This window comes from Hyaena hyaena, unplaced genomic scaffold (assembly GCF_003009895.1).
Source record: "Hyaena hyaena isolate Hyena2069 unplaced genomic scaffold, ASM300989v1 scaffold_440, whole genome shotgun sequence".
NCBI lineage: Eukaryota > Metazoa > Chordata > Mammalia > Carnivora > Hyaenidae > Hyaena > Hyaena hyaena.
The window spans coordinates 82,133-103,254 of record NW_024081072.1 but is presented as its reverse complement, the minus strand read 5'-3'; the positions used below and the strand labels follow the sequence as shown (position 1 = coordinate 103,254).

The window sequence follows — 21,122 nt, the reverse complement described above, 5'->3', positions numbered from 1 at the left end:
CCCAAGTATGGAAAGAGCCCAAATGTCCAGGGATGGATGAATGGACAAAGAAGATGTGGTGTGGATATATATGCAATGAAATATTACTCGGCAATCAAAAAGAATAAAATCTTGCCATTTCTAACAATGTGGATCAAACTAGAGTGTACTATGCTAACTGAAATTAGTCCATCAGAGAATGACAAATATACGACTTCACTCATAAGTGGAAGTTAAAATACAAAACAGAAATAACATAAGGGAAGGGGAAAAAAATCATATAAAAACAGTGAGGGGGACAAAACATAAGAGACTCTTAAATATAGTGAACAAACGGTTGCTGGAAGGGTTGCGGGTGGGGGGATGGGCTAAATGGGCAAGGGGCATTAAGGAAGACACTTGTTGGGATGAGTGCTGGTGTTGTATGTAGGGGATGAATCACTGGATTCTATTCTTGAAATCACTTTTGCACTACATGCCAACTAACTTGGATGGAAATTAAAAAAATAAAAAAAAAAAAGACTGATGAAGGTATTTTGTCATTCACAACAAGCCCCTTTTTGAGTGTATGTTAATAAGAGGGGATTTCAGGAAAGCCCTTAGATAACCAAAGGATGGGGGCTGACTGCCAGAGGGACCAATCGTGTGACTGGAGGACTGGAATTTTCAGCTCCACCCCCCCATCCCCCAACTTCTAGGGAAAGGAAAGGAGCTGAAGGTCAAATTAATCCCTAATGCCCAATGGTTTAATCAAACATGGTCCATGAAAATCCCCAAGGCACAGGGTTCAAAGAACTTTCAGGCTGGGAACATGTGGAGGTGCAGGGAGGGTAGCGCACCTAGACAGGGTAGGGAAGCTCTGCATGTCTTCCCATGTACTTTGCCTCATGCTCCTCTCTCATTTGGCTGTTCCTGAATTGTATGTTTTGTAACAAATCACTTTTCATGGTAACCGAGTTCTATGAGCTACTTCAGTAAATGAACAAGCCCAAGGAGGGGGTTGTGGAAACCTCTCAATTCGTAGCCACTTGGTTGGAAGCACAGGTGACACCCTGGACTGGTGACTGGCCTCTAAGGTGGGTGGAGAGGGAGACCAGGTGAGAATGAGCTATTAGCCTGTGGGGTCTGATGCTATTTCCTGGCAGGTCATGTCAGAATAGAGTTGACTTGTAGGACAGCCACTTGGTGTCCACAGCTTACTGAAGAATTTCTTGGTGGTGGAAAAAACTCGACACACTCAGAGTGGAGAAGTATTCTGTGAGTAGACAGAATGCACAGGAGTTTTTCCTAGAAGACAGTATTACAGAATTATGGCTGATTTTCATAGATAATGGTATTGTATAGGTAGGAAAATATCCTAATCTTAAAAGATATTAAGTTGAAGACTTGGAGGATAAAGCCTCATAGTGTTTGCTATACACTTTATAGTTATTAAAAAAAAATATATATATATTTATCTATCTATATATATATATATACACACACACACACATAGGAATCCCATAAATGTGGCAAAATGTAAACAGGTATTGTACAGGTGAAGGTTACAGAAATTTTTAGTGTGGTATTCTTTCAATTTTCTGTATATTTAAAATAAAATTTTAAAAAGGAAAAAATAGGTAATAAGGCTGTATTCAACTAACAAGATAATAGACCCCACATAGGTATTAAATCCCTGCCCTCAACATGTTATCTGTGGAATTAATTTCCACAGATAAAACTTAAGCAACATTATAAAAGCTTTGTGAATCCTGTTTTATGAAGAGAACTGGCTTCTATTTAAAAAGCAAAACACTCTGGTGAGGAATAAGAAGGGCAACTTTACCTCGGGAAGAGTTAAAGATTTCCCAATAGAGACTGCAAAATTCAATGTGTATACTCGAAAATCAATTTCCTAGAAGCTAAACCCTGTCATCAAAACATTCATTAAGCTGGAGTAAGTTGCCAATGCCTCCTGGTAAGGTTACCTCATCTGGTTGAGGGAGGACAATGACCGACATGGTTCCTGTGTGAATACGTTGCATTCTTGATGACAGGCCCACCTCGGGGATTCGCTGAACTCGATGAATCCCACCTTCATACTTCAGATGCCTATAGACACCGTTACCAGAAATTCGGGCAGCTGCATGATGTAGCCCACCTAGGAACATAAAACCCCAAAATATTAATGAGTTCTACTTTGGAAGGGATCTGGATCTTAAATGCCCTTAATCCCAAGCCTGAATGCAAGTATAGAGCCAGAGATGAGAACATAAAGTGGATACGAAACTGTATCTTCCCAACGTCAACGTATTAATATATAAAAGGAAATATGCCGAAATATTATTCATGCTTATCTCTGGGAAACAGTGTAACAATATATATTTTATTTTACTTTTTATACTTTTATTTCTAAGTATTCTATAATGAACAAAATTTAAATTCTACTGGAAAAAAACAACACTGGGACATTTTCTTCACTGAACGACCCTATGTGAGTTTAGGCTAATATGGTGCCTATATAAAAGGATGCTCACTAACATAAGAATTTATTATTATTTTTTTATTATTTTTAAAAAATATTTATTTTTGAATGAGAGAGAGACAGAGCATGAGCAGGGGAGCAGCAGAGAGGAAGACACAGAATTTGAAGCAGGTTCCAGCTCTGAGCTGTCAGCACAGAGCCTGACTCAGGGCCTGAACTCATGAATAGTGAGATCATGACCTGAGCTTAAGTCGGATGTGTAACCTGAGCTACCCAGGTGCCCCTTGAAAAAAATTTTTTTAATGTTTGTTTTTGCATAAGAATTTTATAATGATGAATAATTCTATAGGTCCTCCCAAGTTTTCAAGAATCTGTTGAAATTAAGTTCTTGCTTATTTATCTATGGAATGCGAAGATAAACACCAAAAAACCTTAATGCCTAGGTTAGCCTTTTCTTATTGGGTATACTCATTTTTTAAAAAACCTTTTTATTTTAAAATAATATACAGAAATGGGGTACCTGGGTGGCTCAACTGGTTAAGCACCTGACTCTTGGTTTTGGCTCACGTCATGGTCTCACAGTTTTGGGTTCAAGCCGTGCATCAGGCTCTACTCTGATAGTATGGAGCCTACTTGGGATTCTCTCTCTCCCTCTCTCTGCCCCTTCTCCACTTGCACTCTGTCCCTCTCCAAATAAATAAATATATGTGTGTGTATACATACATGTATGTACATACATACATACAGACATAAAAAGCCACATGAAATAAATGGTTTAATGACCACAAGACCAAGAAAAAGAACTTTGCCAATTACCCCGAAAGCCCTGCCATATGCCCATTCCCAGTTACAATCCTCACCCTTTCTCATGAGTAACTATGATCCTGACTTTGGCTATTATAATTTTCTTACCTAAGTGCTAAAGTTTAGTCGTGTCCATTTAAAAAAGTCTGATGTCTTTTAAAAAATTTATTTATTTATTTACTTACTTACTTATTTATAGTAATCTCTAACTCCAAAGTGGGGCTCAAACTCATGACACCAATATCAAGAGTCGCACATGTTTCCACCTGAGGCAGCCAGGTGCCCCAAAAAGTTTGATGTTGCTTCAATCTCTTACTCTATACATTCATCATCCATCTCTTTTGTTTCCTACAAGTTACTGTTAAGGAAACTGGGCTATCGACCTGTAAAAATTTCTCACAGTATGGATTTCCTGATGGTATACTCTTAGTACAGTTCAACCTGTTCTTCTGCCCTGTGCTGGCTGCAGTTTGGCAGCTGGATTCAGAGACTGTCAGACACCTGTTTGAGCTCCTTGGCAAGACTACAGGTGCACATAGGTATAGGACTGTTTTCTTTCTTTTTATGGTCTTGACAGGCTTTGATGTTTAATGTATCACAGGGGTTATAAAATAGTGGTATTCTAATTCTGTAATTTCTTTCACTTATTATTGGCTAATATACATTTATAAAGAGACATTTCCCCTTGTCTACTAGTTGCTACAGTTATATAGGAAAGGCATGATAAATACTTGATTCTATCCCTTTGTCAGTTTTACCAATATGTGTATTTGGACAAATTACTCTATCTTCTTGAATACCAGATAAAGAAGCTGACTAGCATTTAGGGGTCGGATGATATGAAAAATGTAACTGTTTATCATTCATACTCAGTGCAGTCAGATGGTCATATTATGAAAGATATCCAGAAACTGAGACAGGGTGAGGCCACAACAATTACAATTTTCCATCTCACATTCACTCTGTACTTGTATTATTTATTATTCCCCTCATCCCCCTTTACCTACTTCATGCTGAGGGCACATATTTGAATTTATGATGGAAAGGAGAAGGCTGCAGCTTTACTGTACAGATTATTAGAGTCAATCTTAGGCTGCCTGGGTTCAAATTTAAGATCTTCCTCTTCCTAGTTGTGTGTCCACAGGCAAGTTACTTCATTTATTCATGCTTTGGTTTCCTTTTTTGTAAATAGTAATCATAACTAGGGCTACTGTATGGAAACCATTCATAGTGCAGACTATGTGAGTAGTGCTTCAAGGCATAAGTAAGTGTATGACACAGACCTGAATTCAACCTACCTCCAAGGGTTGTTGTGAGGAATAACTGAGATAAACACTTGGAGAGCCTTTAGCAGTGTTGACATTTAGCCATCAATAAGTATTAGTAGTAACTGGAACTGTATCATTGGCTCTCCTGGGCCAGTTGATATCATGTGGAAGAGAATGATGATCAAGATACCTGTGAACTAGGGCACCTGGGTGGCTCAGTCAGTGAAGCGGCCAACTTCGGCTCAGGTTGTGATCTCACAGTCCATGGGTTTGAGCCCCATGCTGGGCTCTGTGCTATCGTGACAGCTCAGAGCCTTGAGCCTGCTTTGGATTCTGGGTCTCCCTCTCTCTCTGCCCCTCCCCTGCTCCCATGCTCTCTCTCTCCAAAAAAAAAAAAAAAAAAATCCTGTAAGCTAAAATTATGATGTAGGGCAGAAGAATTGATGCACTTCTGGTAGGACAGTGGGGTGCAATGCTGGCCTTGCCAGCTGAAAGAAAAGTGCTTCTGGTGGCCCTAATTGATAAGTATGGAGAAAAAAAGCATTTGTCAGATCAATGGCTACATAGCAGGTATCAGGGGCTGTGAATTTGCTCAATGCTCAAGTAAAGAAACCACATCTGGTACAGCAACTGTCATTAGAATCACCAGTTGGCTAAGCTTATAACATCCCACTGTCATTCACTGGGATCTGATCTACCTTCTTCATAGGTCAAATAAACAAATTGAAAAGGGACATGGTAGGAATCACGAACCTTGCATCTTTCAAGTCCTTGATGGTGGCACTAATCTCTGCAATCTCTAGAAATGCAGGATTGCTTGTGGGTTACTATTTTCCTAGGTAGAGGCAGTGCTGATGGCTCCTATTTGGCCTTTGCCACCATATAGTCCTTACCCCACAGGTCAGAAAAATAATACAGGGATTCTGCCAGCTGAGTGTATCTGTCCCAATTATGTATCCAGAACTGGGGAAACCACCACAGGACGGGTTTGGGAACCCACCAGGCCCACTGTGAGAGGAACTTGTGCTAAAACTCTTCTTCACCTGACCTCCACAAGCCTCTCTTCTAGTGATGGGCCACAGTGATGTTTTGGGTCTCCTGGAATTAGTGTCATTTCAGAGCCAGTGGCCAGTAGTCCCTGAAAAGTCTGGTTGTTTCCTTTTCTGTAAGGAACGGTTACCCTGGGAAAAGGCCACAGATCCTTTTTGGGAGAATGCTGAGAGAAGAGTGAAAAGCATACATATTTGGCAATATCCTGGGGTCCTTCCTCAAGGGGATCCAGCCTCCCCTCTATTCAAGGGGTTTCGGTCTATAAACTTGCTCAAGTCTGAGAACCGATTGAGGAGCCATGACTTGTTTTCAAGGTTAAAGTTAGATTTCTGTTCACTTGACGTAAGACTTTTCTGCTTATACATATCAAGTAAAAATTTACGAGGCTTCCTATCTATTTTAACTTTAGAGACGTCACAGTCAAGTAGCCAATGCCACAGGTCTAGGTGCAGCAGACTACTCTGACTGCTGCTTTGACTCTGCTGTCCATTACCATAACCACACCCACCCTGCCTTTGGCTGCTGAGTGCCGCCACTTGCCCCCTGCCACCTGGAAAGCCAGTTACTCCCACTGCATTTAGGTTTCCCAATTCAGCTGCCAAAGTCCCCACTGTAAGGTCTGGCTGACAGAGAAGAGCAATCAGACAGCTCTTCAAGGACGCCAGGGCTCCCCTTAGGAATTTATTTCTCACAGCTGTGATAAAAAGTATGTCTTCTGGACACATAAAAATAACCATCACTTTACTTTAAGTGACCTCTCCCTAAATTTAACTGGCAAGCAGAGAATAATAAAACATAATTATAAACATTCAACTGTTGGGAAGGAGGAGATAATGTAATACATTTCATAGAATCCTTTTAACTTGGAAGACATTTCAATTTATCAGATACCCAGTATACAGAATAACACAGTGTCATGGGGCACCTGGGTGGCTTAGTCGGTTAAGCGTCCGACTTTCGCTTAGGTCATGATCTCACGGCTCGTGGGTTCGAGCCCCGCGTCGGGCTCTGTGCTGACGGCCAGCTCAGAGCCTGGAGCCTGTTTCAGTCTGTGACTCCCTCTCTCTCTGACCCTCCCTTGCTCACGCTGTCTCTCTCTCTCCTAGAAATAAATAAAACATTAAAAAATTAAAAAAAAAAAAAAAGAATAACACAGTGTCAGACCTATACTACACATCCAGAACTACCGCCTCTACTGCTTCCACAAAAACTATCTTGTAATCATTTGGTTTGGACTATTTATGGAATGACTGAGTATTATCTGTATCTGCATCTACAGTCACAAAAGACTTTAAGTCACTTAATGCATGAATTTTTGCATTAAAGTATGTTTCCTTTCAACCTTAGCTTTTAGGGCTGTGTGAATCTTTGTGAGTTCCTCTCCATTTCAATTAAATACTAAAACATATATATAGAATTTAACATACATATTTTATAAGGTTGGTGCTTTTTACCCCTTCTCTATTTTAGCCTTCCTATTCACACCTTTTCTTCTCCTGATTATAACTAAATCAACTTTTAAGTATTTTATAATTTTAATAAGTAGAGGTTTATTCTTAGTCTTTAATTAAAAAAATTTTTAATGTTTATTTATTTTTGAGAGAAAGAGAGAGAGAGACAGAACACAAGCAGGCGAGCGGCAGAGAGAGAAGGAGACACAGACTCTGAAGCAGGCTCCAGGCTCTGAGCTGTCAGCAGAGAGTCCGATGCAGGGCTCGAACCCATGAACTGTGAGATCATGACCTGAGCTGAAGTTGGACGCTTAACCAACTGAGCCACCCAGGTGTCCCACTTGGTCTTTAATTTTAAAGGTATGGAGTAAAATATTTAAAATTTTCCTTCTTTAAAAAAAAAAGTAGTTTTGGGGGCACTTGGGAGGCTCAGTTGGTTGAGCATCTGACTCTTAATTTCTGCTCAGATCATGATCTCTCGGTTCGTGAGCCCATGTGGGGCTCTGTGTTTAGGATTCCCTCCCTCTCTCTCTGCCCCTCCCTTGTGTGCACGCTCTCTCTCTCTCAAAATAAATAACTTTTTAAAAACAGTCCTTTTTACTTTTTAAAGTAGCTCTATTTAATTTTTCCAGTAAGTCAGTCTATCTTAAAAGAAAGGTTTCCCACACATTGTCTAGGGATTGTTTAGGCTGCTCTACACCCTGGAACAGAATCTGTCTTCCTGTTTTTATTGAGTTCATCTTTCGTTCTTGAAAACTGAATTCAAAATATACATCTGGGAGGTCACTGGCGACATTTGCCACTATTCTCTTTTATAATGCTGTTTCTAAAAATTTTATTTAAGTAATCTCTATACCCAACATGGTGCTTGAAGCTATAACCCTGAGATCAAGAGTAGCATTTCCTATGACCTCCTATCACAAATACGCTCTGGGTAAACTGGCCTCTTCACTGTCCTTCACACACACCAAGATTTTTCTTGCCACCACGTGTCCGCCCTGGCTGCTCGTTCCCTCTGCTTTCAATTCCTCTTTCTTGACCACTGGCTGTTTGAAAACCTGTACCAGGCACAGCATTCTTATTCATTCATTTTCCTCCACAGTTTGACTTACTTTGATCCTTCTTCCTTTTTCCTGAGAGTGTGTGGTTTATTGCTGAGTATCAATGTATAACCAAGAAGATTAAAACTTTTATTCGGCTTAAAAGAATGGGAAAAAAAATTACTACCAGATGTTCTGATTTAACATAATTGAGTGTTTAAAAGTTTAAGGACTTGTATTGTTTGGTATTGTTTACATTGTATAAGTTTTTATCTGCCCAACTAGAGTGGCGTTTTAAAAATAAAGACAAATGATTAACTTTATCTGCCTTTCCATAAAAATTGAATACACAAAAAAGAAAGAGAGAGAGTAAATGCAAAGTCAGGAAACTCACACATGGTGCTAAAAGGAAAGGTAGAGAAAATGCTACTAAGGGCAATGAAATGAAGAGAGAAGTTGAAAGAATAAAAATGCGAGAAAAGTTTTTGAGATACTATGAAATAGGGAGAAGACTTTTTTTAGCTTCAACATTACAATAATAAGAACATAAGGTAGATGAAATATATTCAAAAGAGAGCCTGAAGAAAGTTCAGAAATTTAAAATCCTTTTTGAAAAGGATTGAAGACTGAAGAACGATTTCAATGGATTTAGCAGAGTGAGGAGGAGAGGCATAAGGCTGACACACTGAAAGACCAGATCCTTGGAAAGATTATTTTGTTATGTGTATTTAACCTTTGAGATTATAAAAATTTAAGATGTTAAAAAAGAATCTAATACATCATTAGCCACTCAGTCGAACTGATTACACTTTCAGGTTGTATCACATAAATAATGATAAAGTTGTTAAGAGCAAAAACCTTAACATATCTTTCTTTGAATAGAAAGCTATGAGTTTCAAGGCAAGGTATCTATCTATTCTCCCCAGGAAAATTTTCTCTAATTCAGACATTCCTTCCTCCACTACTTTCCATTCTCTTCTCAGTTAAGACCTCTATTAGGGTAAAGCCGCTGAGAATGAGGAGTCTGTTTCATAGCATTTAGCAGATACAGATAAAATGTTTTTGAAAATGGGAGGGGTACCTGGGTGGCTCAGTTGGTTAAAAGTCCATCAGACTCTTGATTTCCACTTAGGCTGTGATCCCACGGTTTGTAGAGCAGGGCTCGGTGTTGGACTCTGTGCTCATAGAGCGGAGCCTGCTTGAGATTCTCTCTCCCCACTTCTCTCTGCCCCTCCCCAACTCGTGTATGTATGCACTCTCTCTCTCAAAATAAAAAAGAAAACTTTAAATAAAAAATGGGACGACATGGTTCTAATGAAGATCAGAAGTAAGACAATTTTTTAGCATCATCTATGGACCAAATCCTCAAATATGCCTACCATAATCAGCTGGTGTATAATTCAGAAGTTCAAATTTCCAGTTTTTATAGCTTGAATAATTCTGGTACATATCAAATATTTCCCGGGTAAACTGCTGGCAGATATCACCTAAAAATATATATATATAAAAAATATTCAGTCAGCACAGATTTTGAAGACAGCCACTCATAGGTACAGGCCCCGTGGGAAATAAGGAGTAACTATTTCCATAGTGAAACACATTTAATGGACTTTTAAAGTTAAAGTGTGTCAAACCAAGGTAAAATTTAAATATTTTTTCTTGGATCATTTACAATAAAATTATTAAACTGACCTCCAGTAGTTCTTCCAGATGTCACCTCTAAAATAACATCATTTTTGTCATATTTCTCCTTTGGCACTAGACTCTGGAAAAGCTGAAAAAGGGGAAAAAAAATCAGTGTTTGCGTGTATATTTAATATGGTATACTATTGCTTGATTTTAGATAAAAGACCTCCATAAAAAAAAATCAATAATTAACACAATTATATAGCACCCCAACAAGGTCTAATCATTAAATGCTATAATAAGTGGACCAGACCTAGGGGCGCCTGGGTGGCTTAGTCGGTTAAGCGTCCGACTTTCGCTTAGGTCATGATCTCGCGGTTCGTGGGTTCGAGCCCCGTGTCGGGCTCTGTGCTGACTGCCAGCTCAGAGCCTGGAGCCTGTTTCAGTCTGTGACTCCCTCTCTGTCTGACCCTCCCCTGCTCACGCTGTCTCTCTCTCTCTCCTAGAAATAAAAAAAAAAAAAACATTAAAAAAAAAAAAAAAGTGGACCAGACCTAAAATAAATGATCAATTCATGCTAACAATGGAGGTACTTGTCAGGGTATTCCTCACAATGCTATCAGATTATCTTAATTTTCTAACATGTCCAAGTTTAGATCAAAGTCTAGAGTGTTTCATTCAATTTTTTTTCAGATTTTGCCTCTTATTAGTTTTAAACAGTAGCTTCTTTCATCTAATGAATGAAGTAAAGCTTTGAAAGTCTTCACTTGCAGAAAAAAAGGACTCTTTCCATATGGCTGTGTATTCTCTCCTGCCATAGAGGACAGCAGACCTCAGGTCATGCCCTGTGTTCTCAGTAGAGCTTTTCTGCTTAAAGAGTATATTGAGGTCCCCTAGGATAAGGCCTAAGTAGTTTGAACCATGACAAGAAAACAAGGGGCTTCCTAATAAAGAAAGTAATCAGCATCCCTCTAAAGGAGAAAAAGGAAGCAGTTTTGTTTTTGATTACTAAAACGTCCTGGAAATCAAACTAAAAGTACCTACTGCTAATTTTTGAAATACGCCGTCTCTGCTAGAAATGATAGTCTGAGGGAGAGAGTATCAGACCAAGAGTGACACCCTACTTCTGCCTTTGACTTGCTGATTAAATCACAGTAACCAATACCTCCACACCTCATTCCCCTCAACAAGCCCCACTATGCATTCCCAGAGTAGGGAGACTGAAAGAAGGAAGATGGCGAATAGCACAGAAACAAAGATGGTATACAGACAGCACTGTATTTTTCACCGTCTTTTAAAAAAATTTTTTTTAATGTTTTATTTATTTCTAGGAGAGAGAGAGAGACAGCATGAGCAGGGGAGGGTCAGAGAGAGAGGGAGTCACAGACTCTGAAAAAGGCTCCAGGCTCTGAGCTGGCAGTCAGCACACAGCCCGACGCGGGGCTCGAACCACCGACCGCAAGATCATGACCTAAGCGAAAGTCGGATGCTTAACCGACTAAGCCACCCAGGCGCCCCTTTCACCATCTTTTAAACAAATCATCCGCTGAACTACAAGGAGCTAAAGGCTTGTGTGAACCAATTGTGTCTATACTCTTCGGTTTGTTTCATTCTAACCAGAAAGCAAATTTTCAATCCTTAATTAACACAATCACTATGAACACCTCCCCTTTTCTAAGGTTTAAAAACTATCGATTCTTCCTCTGGGTGAACTAAATTTCTCTACCAACATCTGTCTCCTTGCTTGGCAAGTTAATAGCTTTGGAATATGGTTGCTCTTGGAGAATGGGGAAAGCTGATGTTTTATTCTTTGGCATCCCAATCACTTCAATCCCATTATTCAATCTGGAGCAGATTACAGTATTAAACCCAGCTTAATCACTTATTATAAAAGGAGCCTTAGTAAACTGGTGTTTGGAAAGTACTTTGAGCACAATATATCCTAGTAAAACAGTATTCTTTTATATTAACACAATCGAGTAGTCTGCCACCTAAAACATACCTCACTGTATAACATACTGATTTTCTGAATAATGGTTTGCCTCTCTTCCAATGCAAGTTCTTGTAACTGCTTTTCATCTTGTTGATTTAGACCTATAATGCAGCAACAGAAATGATAAATTTTTAAATACTCACAGAGACACTCATAAATAGCTACCTAATCTCTGCCTACTAAATTTTATTTCAGTTGTGAAGGAAAGGAATTATACAAAAGAACAGTTAGAATGGTTAGAGAATATCAATTAATAGGTACTTGTGAAGTATATCTAAGAAAAGTCAGTGTGAAAAGAAGTATGATCACTGCCCCAAAGAGCTTATGATTTGAATGTCTAGAAGTAATTCTAGAAGTCGGTGATAAATAAAACAAGTTTGAAAAGGAACTGGTTAATTAAATATAAACTCAAATAAGGACAGTTTTGGAGTAAATTGGGGTGACCACTTTTTGTCTGAAAGGTAGCAGCCATTACTCCGCACACTGGGTAATCTAGCATGGTTAGTAGAGCCTGCATTTTTTTCAAAGTCAGAAACAAGAACTCTGAAAAGTTTGAAATCTCTTGAAACGTTTATACTTCAGTAAACACTTTTTAAAAACACCATGTGGGTCAAACAAAACATCTTTGTAACCTCTGTTTTATGGAAACAATGGTCCTTTCCACATTATTTCAAAAGCAGAAAGTTAAATCACAGAACTCCCAACAAAAAGGCTAACCAATGAGAGGCAGTAGACAAGCTTGGTGGATCTCATAACCTTTGACTCTATTGCTCTAGGCACCTAGACTCCCATTTGTTAGTGGTGATGCTTGCAAACTGAGGTAGAAATTTCTGATTCTTATTAAGACAGAAATGAAAATATTGTAATTATAAAAGAGAGAAGGCTCTTTTAATGCTTACTATGCGCCAGATACTCTGCTAGTTGTTGGGAACACAAGGATGAATAAAACAGGATTCTAGGCCTCAAGTGGCTCAGTGGGGTGGGAAAGATGGGCATGCACACATGATTATAATATGTGATATGACAATGCCATGGAGGCATAAAGAAGGGGGTATGACCCAGACTTCAGCACTTGCGAAAGGCTTCCTGGATAAGGCGCCATCAAATTGAATTGTAATTATGGATCATCAGTTGCAGAACTGTAATATCACCAGGGGCCTTACGTTATGCACTTATGCCACAGATGGAAACCATGCTGACATTACTCCATATAGATACCTGGTAGGTGAAAGGTAACAGAAAAAGATTATTTGCAGTCACATAAAATTACTTTTGTGGCCTCTAATTGTTTACTGACCTATAAAATCCAATCTAATCCAATCTCATTACATACAAAGATTTGAGAGTCTATTAATCCTACGTTTGGTGCTGCAGGAAATATAAAAATGAGTATGACATGGGCTCTGGCCTTGAAGAAGATGATGAGGGAAGAGGCAGAAGTTAAGCCAATTAACCTTTTTTTTTTAATGTTTGTTTATTTTTGAGAGAGAAAGACAGAGACAGACTACAAGCAGGGGAGAACAGAGAGAGAGAGAGAGGGAGACACAGAATCCAAAGCAGGCTGTCAACACAGAGTCTGACATGGGGCTCAAATTCATGAACTGCGAGATCATGACCTGAGCCGAAGTTGGATTATTAACAGACTGAGCCACCCAGGCGCCCCAAGCCAATTAACTTTTAAGACATAGGATCAAAACTCAAAACACAGAAAGGTAAACTTATTTGTTTTACAGAGGAGATTGAGGCCAAAGTATGACGTCCAAGCCATACGTAAAACAGGAGTGAATTTTAACAAGGTGAAATTGGTGGGTAACAATAAATGCAAAGACAGACATGGGAGGATACTGGTATATTCAGGGAACAGTGAGTTATCTATTTTTAATGGAAGATAGCATATGCGATGGGAATTAATACACTATACAGAGAGGCTGGTGTCACTCTGCAGAGGCTCCTAAATGCCAAATCAAAAAATATGTATTTATAGGCGATGGGGGTTACTGAAAATTTTGAGCAGGGGAGTAATAGATTAAAGTTGTACTTGGACTGGGAAAGCCTGCAAGTGGCATACAGTTGGGAATTTATTATAATCATCCAGGATGAGATATAATAAAGATATAAATGAGCAGAAAGAATAGAAGGGGACTACTGAAAGGTATACTACAGAGGTAGAGCCTACTGGACTCTGAATCATTGTGCAGTGGGTAAGAACAGAGGCTGTAGAGTCTCACTGATTGGGTTCAAATGCTTGCACCTCTCCTGACTGGCTGAGTGACCTTTGGCATTTTAAGCTCTTAGTTGGTTCATCTATAAAACGAAGATTTTACCTCATCAGATTATTGTGAATATTCAAATGAGATAATATTTGTAAAATATTTAGCTTAAGTGCTTGGCACATAGTAAGACAGCAAATGTAGCTTCTATTACAGAATAGCAAAATCGCAGAACTAGAAGACATTCCAGAAGCAATCCAATCCAATCTTAATCATATATGATACAACCAAGGCTGAAGAAGGTTATATCAATTTAATTTGGAAAGCATTTAGTCAGCTCCTATAGTATGCAAAGAACTTTCCCAAAACTAATTAATTACAAATTTGAAGGGCATAATGCAAACGAGTAAAAAAAAAGTCCTCATTAAACATAGGTTAAGAAACTCATGGTACCACTAACAGAAGGCAGGAAAATACAAGTCTCTGGAACTCCAGAAATTTACAGGTCTAACTGTGACTGGACTTGACATTGCTTAACATCTCTAACACTTAATGAAACAGGATGAAGCACAGAGGCAAGTTCAGAAACTAAAAGCTTAAAGCCCTATCTGGATAAATGCTGAATCCCAGGTTAGTTCATCATACTTTTCTCTCAACTTCTGTACATTTTGGAAAATTTTCATATGAGGAAAATGTTAAGGCAAGAGCAATATTAAGAAATACTAAAACGAAAAATAAACACCTCTTACATCATATATAAAATTAATTCATATAGACTAAAGAATTAAATATAAAGTTAAAAATATAACTCTTAGAAATAAACACGGATATACCCTTTGTGACCTTGGATTACACAACAGTTTCTTAGATGACACCAAAAACACAAGCAAAAAGGGGAAAAAAAGATAAATTTGACATCATCAAAATTAAAATTAGGGTGCTTCAATCTTTTTTACAAAAGGAGGGGAAAGGGACGGCTGGCTGGCTTAGTCAGTGGAGCACACGAGTCTCAATCTTGTGGTTGTGAGTTCAAGTCCCACGTTGGGTATAGAGACTACCTAAAAATAAAATGTCAGGGGTGCCTGGGTGGCTCAACTGGTTAAATGTCTGACTCTTGATTTCGGCTCCAGATATGATCTCACGGTTTGTGGGTTCAAGCCCCCATCAGGCTCTGTACTCTTTCCCTCTCTCTGCCCCTCCCCACTCTCAAAACACATAGATATTTTTTAATAATATCTTTTTTTTTTTTTTAATAATATCTTTAAAAAAATTATAGTGCTTCCTAAGATAAGCCCCAGAACAGAGACAATTTTTGCATATCATATATCTGATAAGGAACTTGTAGCTACAATATAAAGAACTCTCACAAGTGAATAGAAAGACAAATAATTTTAAAGTGGGCAAAGGATCTGAACAGTCATTTAGCCAAAGATGAGATAGAAATGGCCAACAGGGACATGAAAAGATGCTCAACATCATTAATCAGGGAAATGCAAATGCAAATCAAAGCCACAATAAGATACCATCTCACACCCACTAGGACAGCTAGAATCCAAAGAGCAGAATAGAAATGGTGAAGCCACTTTGGAAAATAGTCTGGCAACTGTTCAAAAGGTAAAATGTAGAGTTACGAGACAACTCAGCAATTGGAGCACCATTCCTCATAATAACCAAAAAGTGGAAACAACTCAATATCCATTAATTGATGAATGGATAGATGAAAAGAAACTGTGGTACATCCATACAATGGAATATAGTTCCACAATAAAAAGAAATACAAATACGTGCTACAACGTAGATGAATCTTGAAAATATTATGCTAACTGAAAAAAGGCAATGACAAAGAATGTATTATATGACTCTATTTATATAAAATGCCTAAAATGAGTACATCTAGAAAGTAGATTAGCAGTTGCTTCTGGCTGGCAGGAAAGGGGGAATTGGGACAAGATGACTGCAGGGTGCAGAGTTTCTTTCCGGGAGGATGAAATAATATCTAGACCAATATAAGCCCTTTGATGGGGTTGGAACTATATTTTTGTGTCTCTGCTATATTCATAGGACAGTGCTCAATAAAGACCTGCTCAATAAATTAAAGTTTTTGAAAATATCAATATTCAGTCTCCTAGACCCTAAAAACTTGGCAAGCACTACGAGGAGCTTGGTCTTTTAGTAGCTGATATTTGGTAGCTGAAATACTTTAAACACCCAGGGTGGAATCCTGTCTTCTCCAAGTATAGGATGTATTCATTCTAGGTTTTTTAAAAGACTGCATTCAGTAAAGCTTTAACCTATAAAATCAATCATGTCCTTATACACACACATATCTTTTACCTACTTTTACACATTGAATCTAGTTCTTCAATTGCTTGCTCAGCCTCCTGAATTTCTCGGTAAATGGCTGTGAGTGGCGCCAGCTCGGCATGCCTTCTAGTCAAGGCCCTTCGGTCACCTTCGTTTAGAGACATTCGCTGTAAACACTGATCAAGCGTACAGTACTCCTTGTTCAGGCCTTCCATGTATTTCTGTAGTCCCTTACGCTTCCACAGCATCCTGGTGTCTTGATGACAGTATCTCCTGGGACAATTCTTATTTAACAGATGATGGAGAATGAGATGCCTCTTTTGTCTAAAAACCCACAGCCTTGTATCAAGATGTCTCTGTGTAAACTGACGAGACTGGGGATGGATACGGCACTGGTGGAGACCATTACAAGTTGAATGTCTAAAAAGCCAAGCACACAGGTGGCGATTCATCTCAGCATCTGAAATATAATAAATACAATCTGGAAAAAAAAAAAAAAACAACTCTACAAATACAAAAGCTGGAAGAAGCCTCAAGAAATCTTGTTCAGTTTACCACCACAGCCAGCTCCAAACACTGTATTAAATCAGCAATTTTCTAGCAAGTACTCAGAATCTAGAATTGAGTATGTGAACAAGCACTTGTAAGGTATGAAATAATCATGCAAGCTTTAGGCAGTTCACATATTCATAGACTTCTAAAGTTTGAAGAAGATAGGGGCACCTGGGTGGCTCAGTCGGTTAAGCATCCGACTTCAGCTCAGGTCATGATCTCACGGTTTGTGGGTTTGAGCCCCACGTCGGGCTCTGTGCTGACAGCTCAGAGCCTGGAGCCTGTTGCAGATTCTGTGTCTCCATCTCTCTCTGACCCTCCCCTGCTCATGCTGTCTCTATCTCTTTCTCAAAAATAAATAAAACATTAAAAAAAAAAGACTTTAAAAAAAATAAAGTTTGAAGAAGATATTAACTGTTTTCTTGTCTAGGTCTTTAATTCTAGGTATCCAAATATCCAAGAAAGTCAAGTGACTTAATCATGATTACTCACTCAGCCAGACAGGCAGAGCTAATACTAGAATGCAGTTTTATTGTTCAGAGCTCAGTGCTTTCCATTCTCAATTCTGCAATCAGGTGCCTTCCTTTTGGCTGAGACCCTAAAGGAAGAAAACTTCAAATATACTAAGAAAGTAGGTCTGGTAAAAAGGGACAGTGGCGATAATTGCATTAAATAAAAAAGCAGAATGCAAAACAATATAATCTCAACTAGATTTTCAAAATTTTCTATGATTTATGGTATACATGTAAAAAAGGTAATCACTATTTTGGGGGTAGGGGGAAACCTAAAAAAGAAATATAGCAAAATGTTAACAAGATGATCTCTAGTTGTGGGCTTGTAGATGCCTTTTGCTTGCCTTGTAATTTTTCTACTTTTAAGTGTTTTTTAATTTTTCTACATGCATAGCTTGTATTACTTGTATTACGGTCAGGAAAAAATGGTTACTTAAAAAAATTACAAGTTAGGTGAAATTGGCTGTGTACGCTAATTATCTGTTCTTCTTCTCTCTAATAGACATAATCAGAAGCTAACAAAAGCACAGAGTAGTTTTATTAAGAAAGGGAAAAGATAAAGTATTTTAGGGAAAACACTTTGCCCTTAAAATTCTGAGGTTCAAAGTTGAAATAAGGGTCAAAATTTTATCAGAATCAACCTTTATTGTCTCTAGTGTTCCTACTATGCTAGGAAGTGCATTCATATATTATTAACTCATTTGATCACTGTAAATCAGCTAACTTGAATATCATAAGATCCTAGGAAATAAAATATTCAGAATGATCTCCAAAATTCAGGATTCTACTAACAAACTTTAACATACTGAATCACATTTGGAAAACCTGTATAAGAATGCACCAGTGCCCAACACCAAGAAATGTTAACAGTCCTTCAGCAGATTTCCAATGTCTTTACATCTAGTCTCTAGCACATCGGAGTAAGTGTGCCCATTTGAGAAAACGGACAAATCAGAGGGATCCCAAATTTTTGTCAGAACACTTTTGGCTAAAGTTTTCATCCTAGGAACAGTAGAGTGAATAACTCTTAAGGTCATGAACCTCAATGTTAAGAGCGGGGGGAAAACCCCAAGACCTTTTACTCGCTAAGGTTCCTATACCTGAGAACGGCAAGTCTTCTCCGTCACCCACCACAGGAACTGGATTACTCGATATTCTAGGGACAATTCTCAAGAGTCGGCAGGTCAGAGGTGACACTAAGCCTGCTCCAGAGCAGCACGTGTAAACCAGATTCTGCAACTCAGAATACGGAGTTCTTCCAAAGAGGCAACATGAAAAAAAAAATGGGGGTAGAAAAATGACCTTTAAAGATCAAAACCGAAAGAAAAAAACGTGAGTACCTAAGAAGTAAAAGGAAGTACGACAGCTTTCCTTACTGTAGCCGGAACCGTCTGCGACCTGAAGCATTTCAGTCCGACACACACTAGGTCACTTTCACTTCCGGGATCACTCCTTCCGGGTTAACGCTTACTCTCAGCCTCTCCGGAGTAGTCGTGGGCGTGCGTGTAGCAGCTGTCGGGAACACGAGAGAAAAATGACAAATCGAGAAAGAAAAAAAATGACAAGGCAAAAAAGACTATCCCAGGAGATGACTATGCGCGCACAGTACTTATCCGGAGCTAGAGCCCAGGGCGTGGGTTGCGATGGGGGGGGGGGCGGGGCGGTGGCGGAATGTAGAAGGAAATACAACTCCCAAAGCTCCCACCCAGGAATCCTGGGAGTTGTAGTTTATGCCCCGGCTGCCTCCAATGGACCTTTGGTTTCATAGTTACCAGCAAATACAGGAGAGAGATTCTCTACCATTCTGATTAAGAGATCAACAATTGCAATATAGTAATTTGAAATTAAGAGAATTGCCTTATAGGTGGAGCCATTAAAGCAGTGGTTCTTTAATTTTTTTTTGAGGGCTCCCTTTTCATCACCCCCAAATTTGGGGATTGTGAATGGTTTTTTTCATTTTTCCTTTTTTTTTTTTAATTTTCCTGTGGGATTCTGCATGTTAAAAAAATTTTTTAACGTTTTTTTTTTTTATTTTTTGAGAGGGAGAGAGATAGAGCGTGAGCGGGGGGGGGGGGGGGGGGCAGAGAGCTAGAGATAACAGAATCTGAAGCTGGCTCCAGGCTCTGTGCTGGCAGGTCAGCACAAGGGGCCTGGACCCACTGACCCTGAGATCATGACTTGAGCTGAAGTCAGATGCTTAACCGACTGAGCCACCCAGGTGCCCCAGGATTTTGCATGTTAATAGCTGTACGTTAAGCTTACACTGCTTGAGAAAATACCTAGTAACAAAAGGAGGATATAAATTTGTATTTTTAAAAATCATAAGAGGATCAAAAAGATAGAACACTACGTATATCCACACATTAATGACTTTATAGATGTTGCACACACATACAGAATTTAAGGGCTCAAACTAGGTTCATAGCTTGTAAACTACCAATTAAATAAATAATTATAAAAATCGAACTAATAGACAATTCCAGGAGAATGCAAACACATTGCCTTACTTTGGAGACTCCACTGGCAATCACATTTACAAGTTGCACGAGAGCTGTGTCTCAATATCACTTTCTGAAAAGCCAAGGTAAACATTATCTCATGTAACCAAATTCATAGGATATTTTCTTAGGTTATGACCACATATAAAAATGGCAAATTAACCCTAAATGTAAATATCTAACATCACCTACTTAAGGGCATTAGTATATATTAAATTATATACTAAATGGTTGAAACCTATTAATTTAATCCATACCACAACAACCCTAAAATACTCATTTTGTGGAAGAGGAAAAAACTAAGGCATAGAGAGCTTAAGTAACTTGTCCAAGGTAAAAGAACTGGTGAGTAATAGAACTGATTCAGTCAAGGCAGTCTGTCTTAATGATATGTGGCTCCTAAGCTTTGATACTCTCCCTCCTTCAAAAAAAGAAAACAATCATTCATTCAATAATGAGTACCAGTTATGTGCTACATGGTGTTCTGGATATGAAAATTTAGCAATGACTAGTAAAGACACAAAACTTTGCCTACATGAAATTTATTTTCCAGTAGAGAACAAATTCCAAGGGATCCACATAAATCATTTTCCTAAATTATCCAATGAAATCCCTTAATAACGTATTTTGATTTGTGTATGCAGACATGTAGCTTAAGTATTATAATACATAACTTTATTTTCCTTAAAAAATAAGTCTTACTGCTATGGAGCGAATTGTGTCCCCTGCTTCCCCAATCTAATATGTTGAAGCTAGCCTCCAATATGACTGCACTGGAAACAGTGCCTTTGAGGTTAAATGAGCCATAAAGGTGAAAGCCTGATCTAGTAGCATTTGTGCCCTTATAAGAAGAGACCTCAGAGAGCTTGCAGGCTCTCTCTTCCTTTTCTACCCACCTTTCTTTTTCCAAGACAAAGAGGCCTCAGAATGAAACCTACCTTGCCAGCACCTTGATTTTGGACTTCCCAGCCTCCCAAAGTGTGAGAGTTTTTCTGCTGTTTAAGTCACTCAGTTTATGGTATTTTGTTATGGCAGCCCAAGCAGACTGACATTTGCATATGTAAAAGTTTATTGAGATACAGTACATGAAACTTTCTGTACTTTATGTATTTTATTTCTCAGTTATAAAAAATCCCTAATGACGTTTATCTCGGGTAATTATAAATACTGCTTCCTCCTTCATGCTTCCTCCTCTGTTTTTTAAAAAATAATATAATGTGGTATATCTATATTTATTAATACACAATGATGTCCACAATTTATCATTAAACAAAAGATATTGCTAAAAAAAAAAAAGGTTGGGGAAGTGGGGGGGGGACAAAAAAACAACTCAGCAAACTATTCCATTTGAACAACATATGTGATGTGTAT

The 21,122-nt window shown here is 38.6% G+C and overlaps 1 protein-coding gene across 6 annotated transcripts in view; it reads right to left on the bottom strand.

Moving 5' to 3' along the window:
* Positions 1-21,122, bottom strand: part of MTRF1 (mitochondrial translation release factor 1) — a 68,711-nt gene that overhangs the window by 34,628 nt on the left and 12,961 nt on the right. For 4 of the 6 annotated variants that reach the window (XR_005531931.1, XR_005531932.1, XR_005531930.1 and 1 more), the window contains exons 2-7: positions 18,594-18,765; positions 16,224-16,649; positions 11,685-11,776; positions 9,749-9,830; positions 9,436-9,543; positions 1,947-2,119 (exon numbers count right to left, since the gene is read on the bottom strand). Coding sequence is in view for 1 of the 6 variants with exons in the window: in XM_039253151.1 (XP_039109082.1) it covers positions 1,947-2,119; positions 9,436-9,543; positions 9,749-9,830; positions 11,685-11,776; positions 16,224-16,649; positions 18,594-18,660 (948 nt within the window). In the remaining 5 variants the exon portion in view is untranslated. Of the gene's footprint in view, positions 1-1,946; positions 2,120-9,435; positions 9,544-9,748; positions 9,831-11,684; positions 11,777-16,223; positions 16,650-18,353; positions 18,766-21,122 lie in introns of those variants that run through there. The other 2 variants (XR_005531934.1, XR_005531933.1) reach the window with 2 other exon arrangements.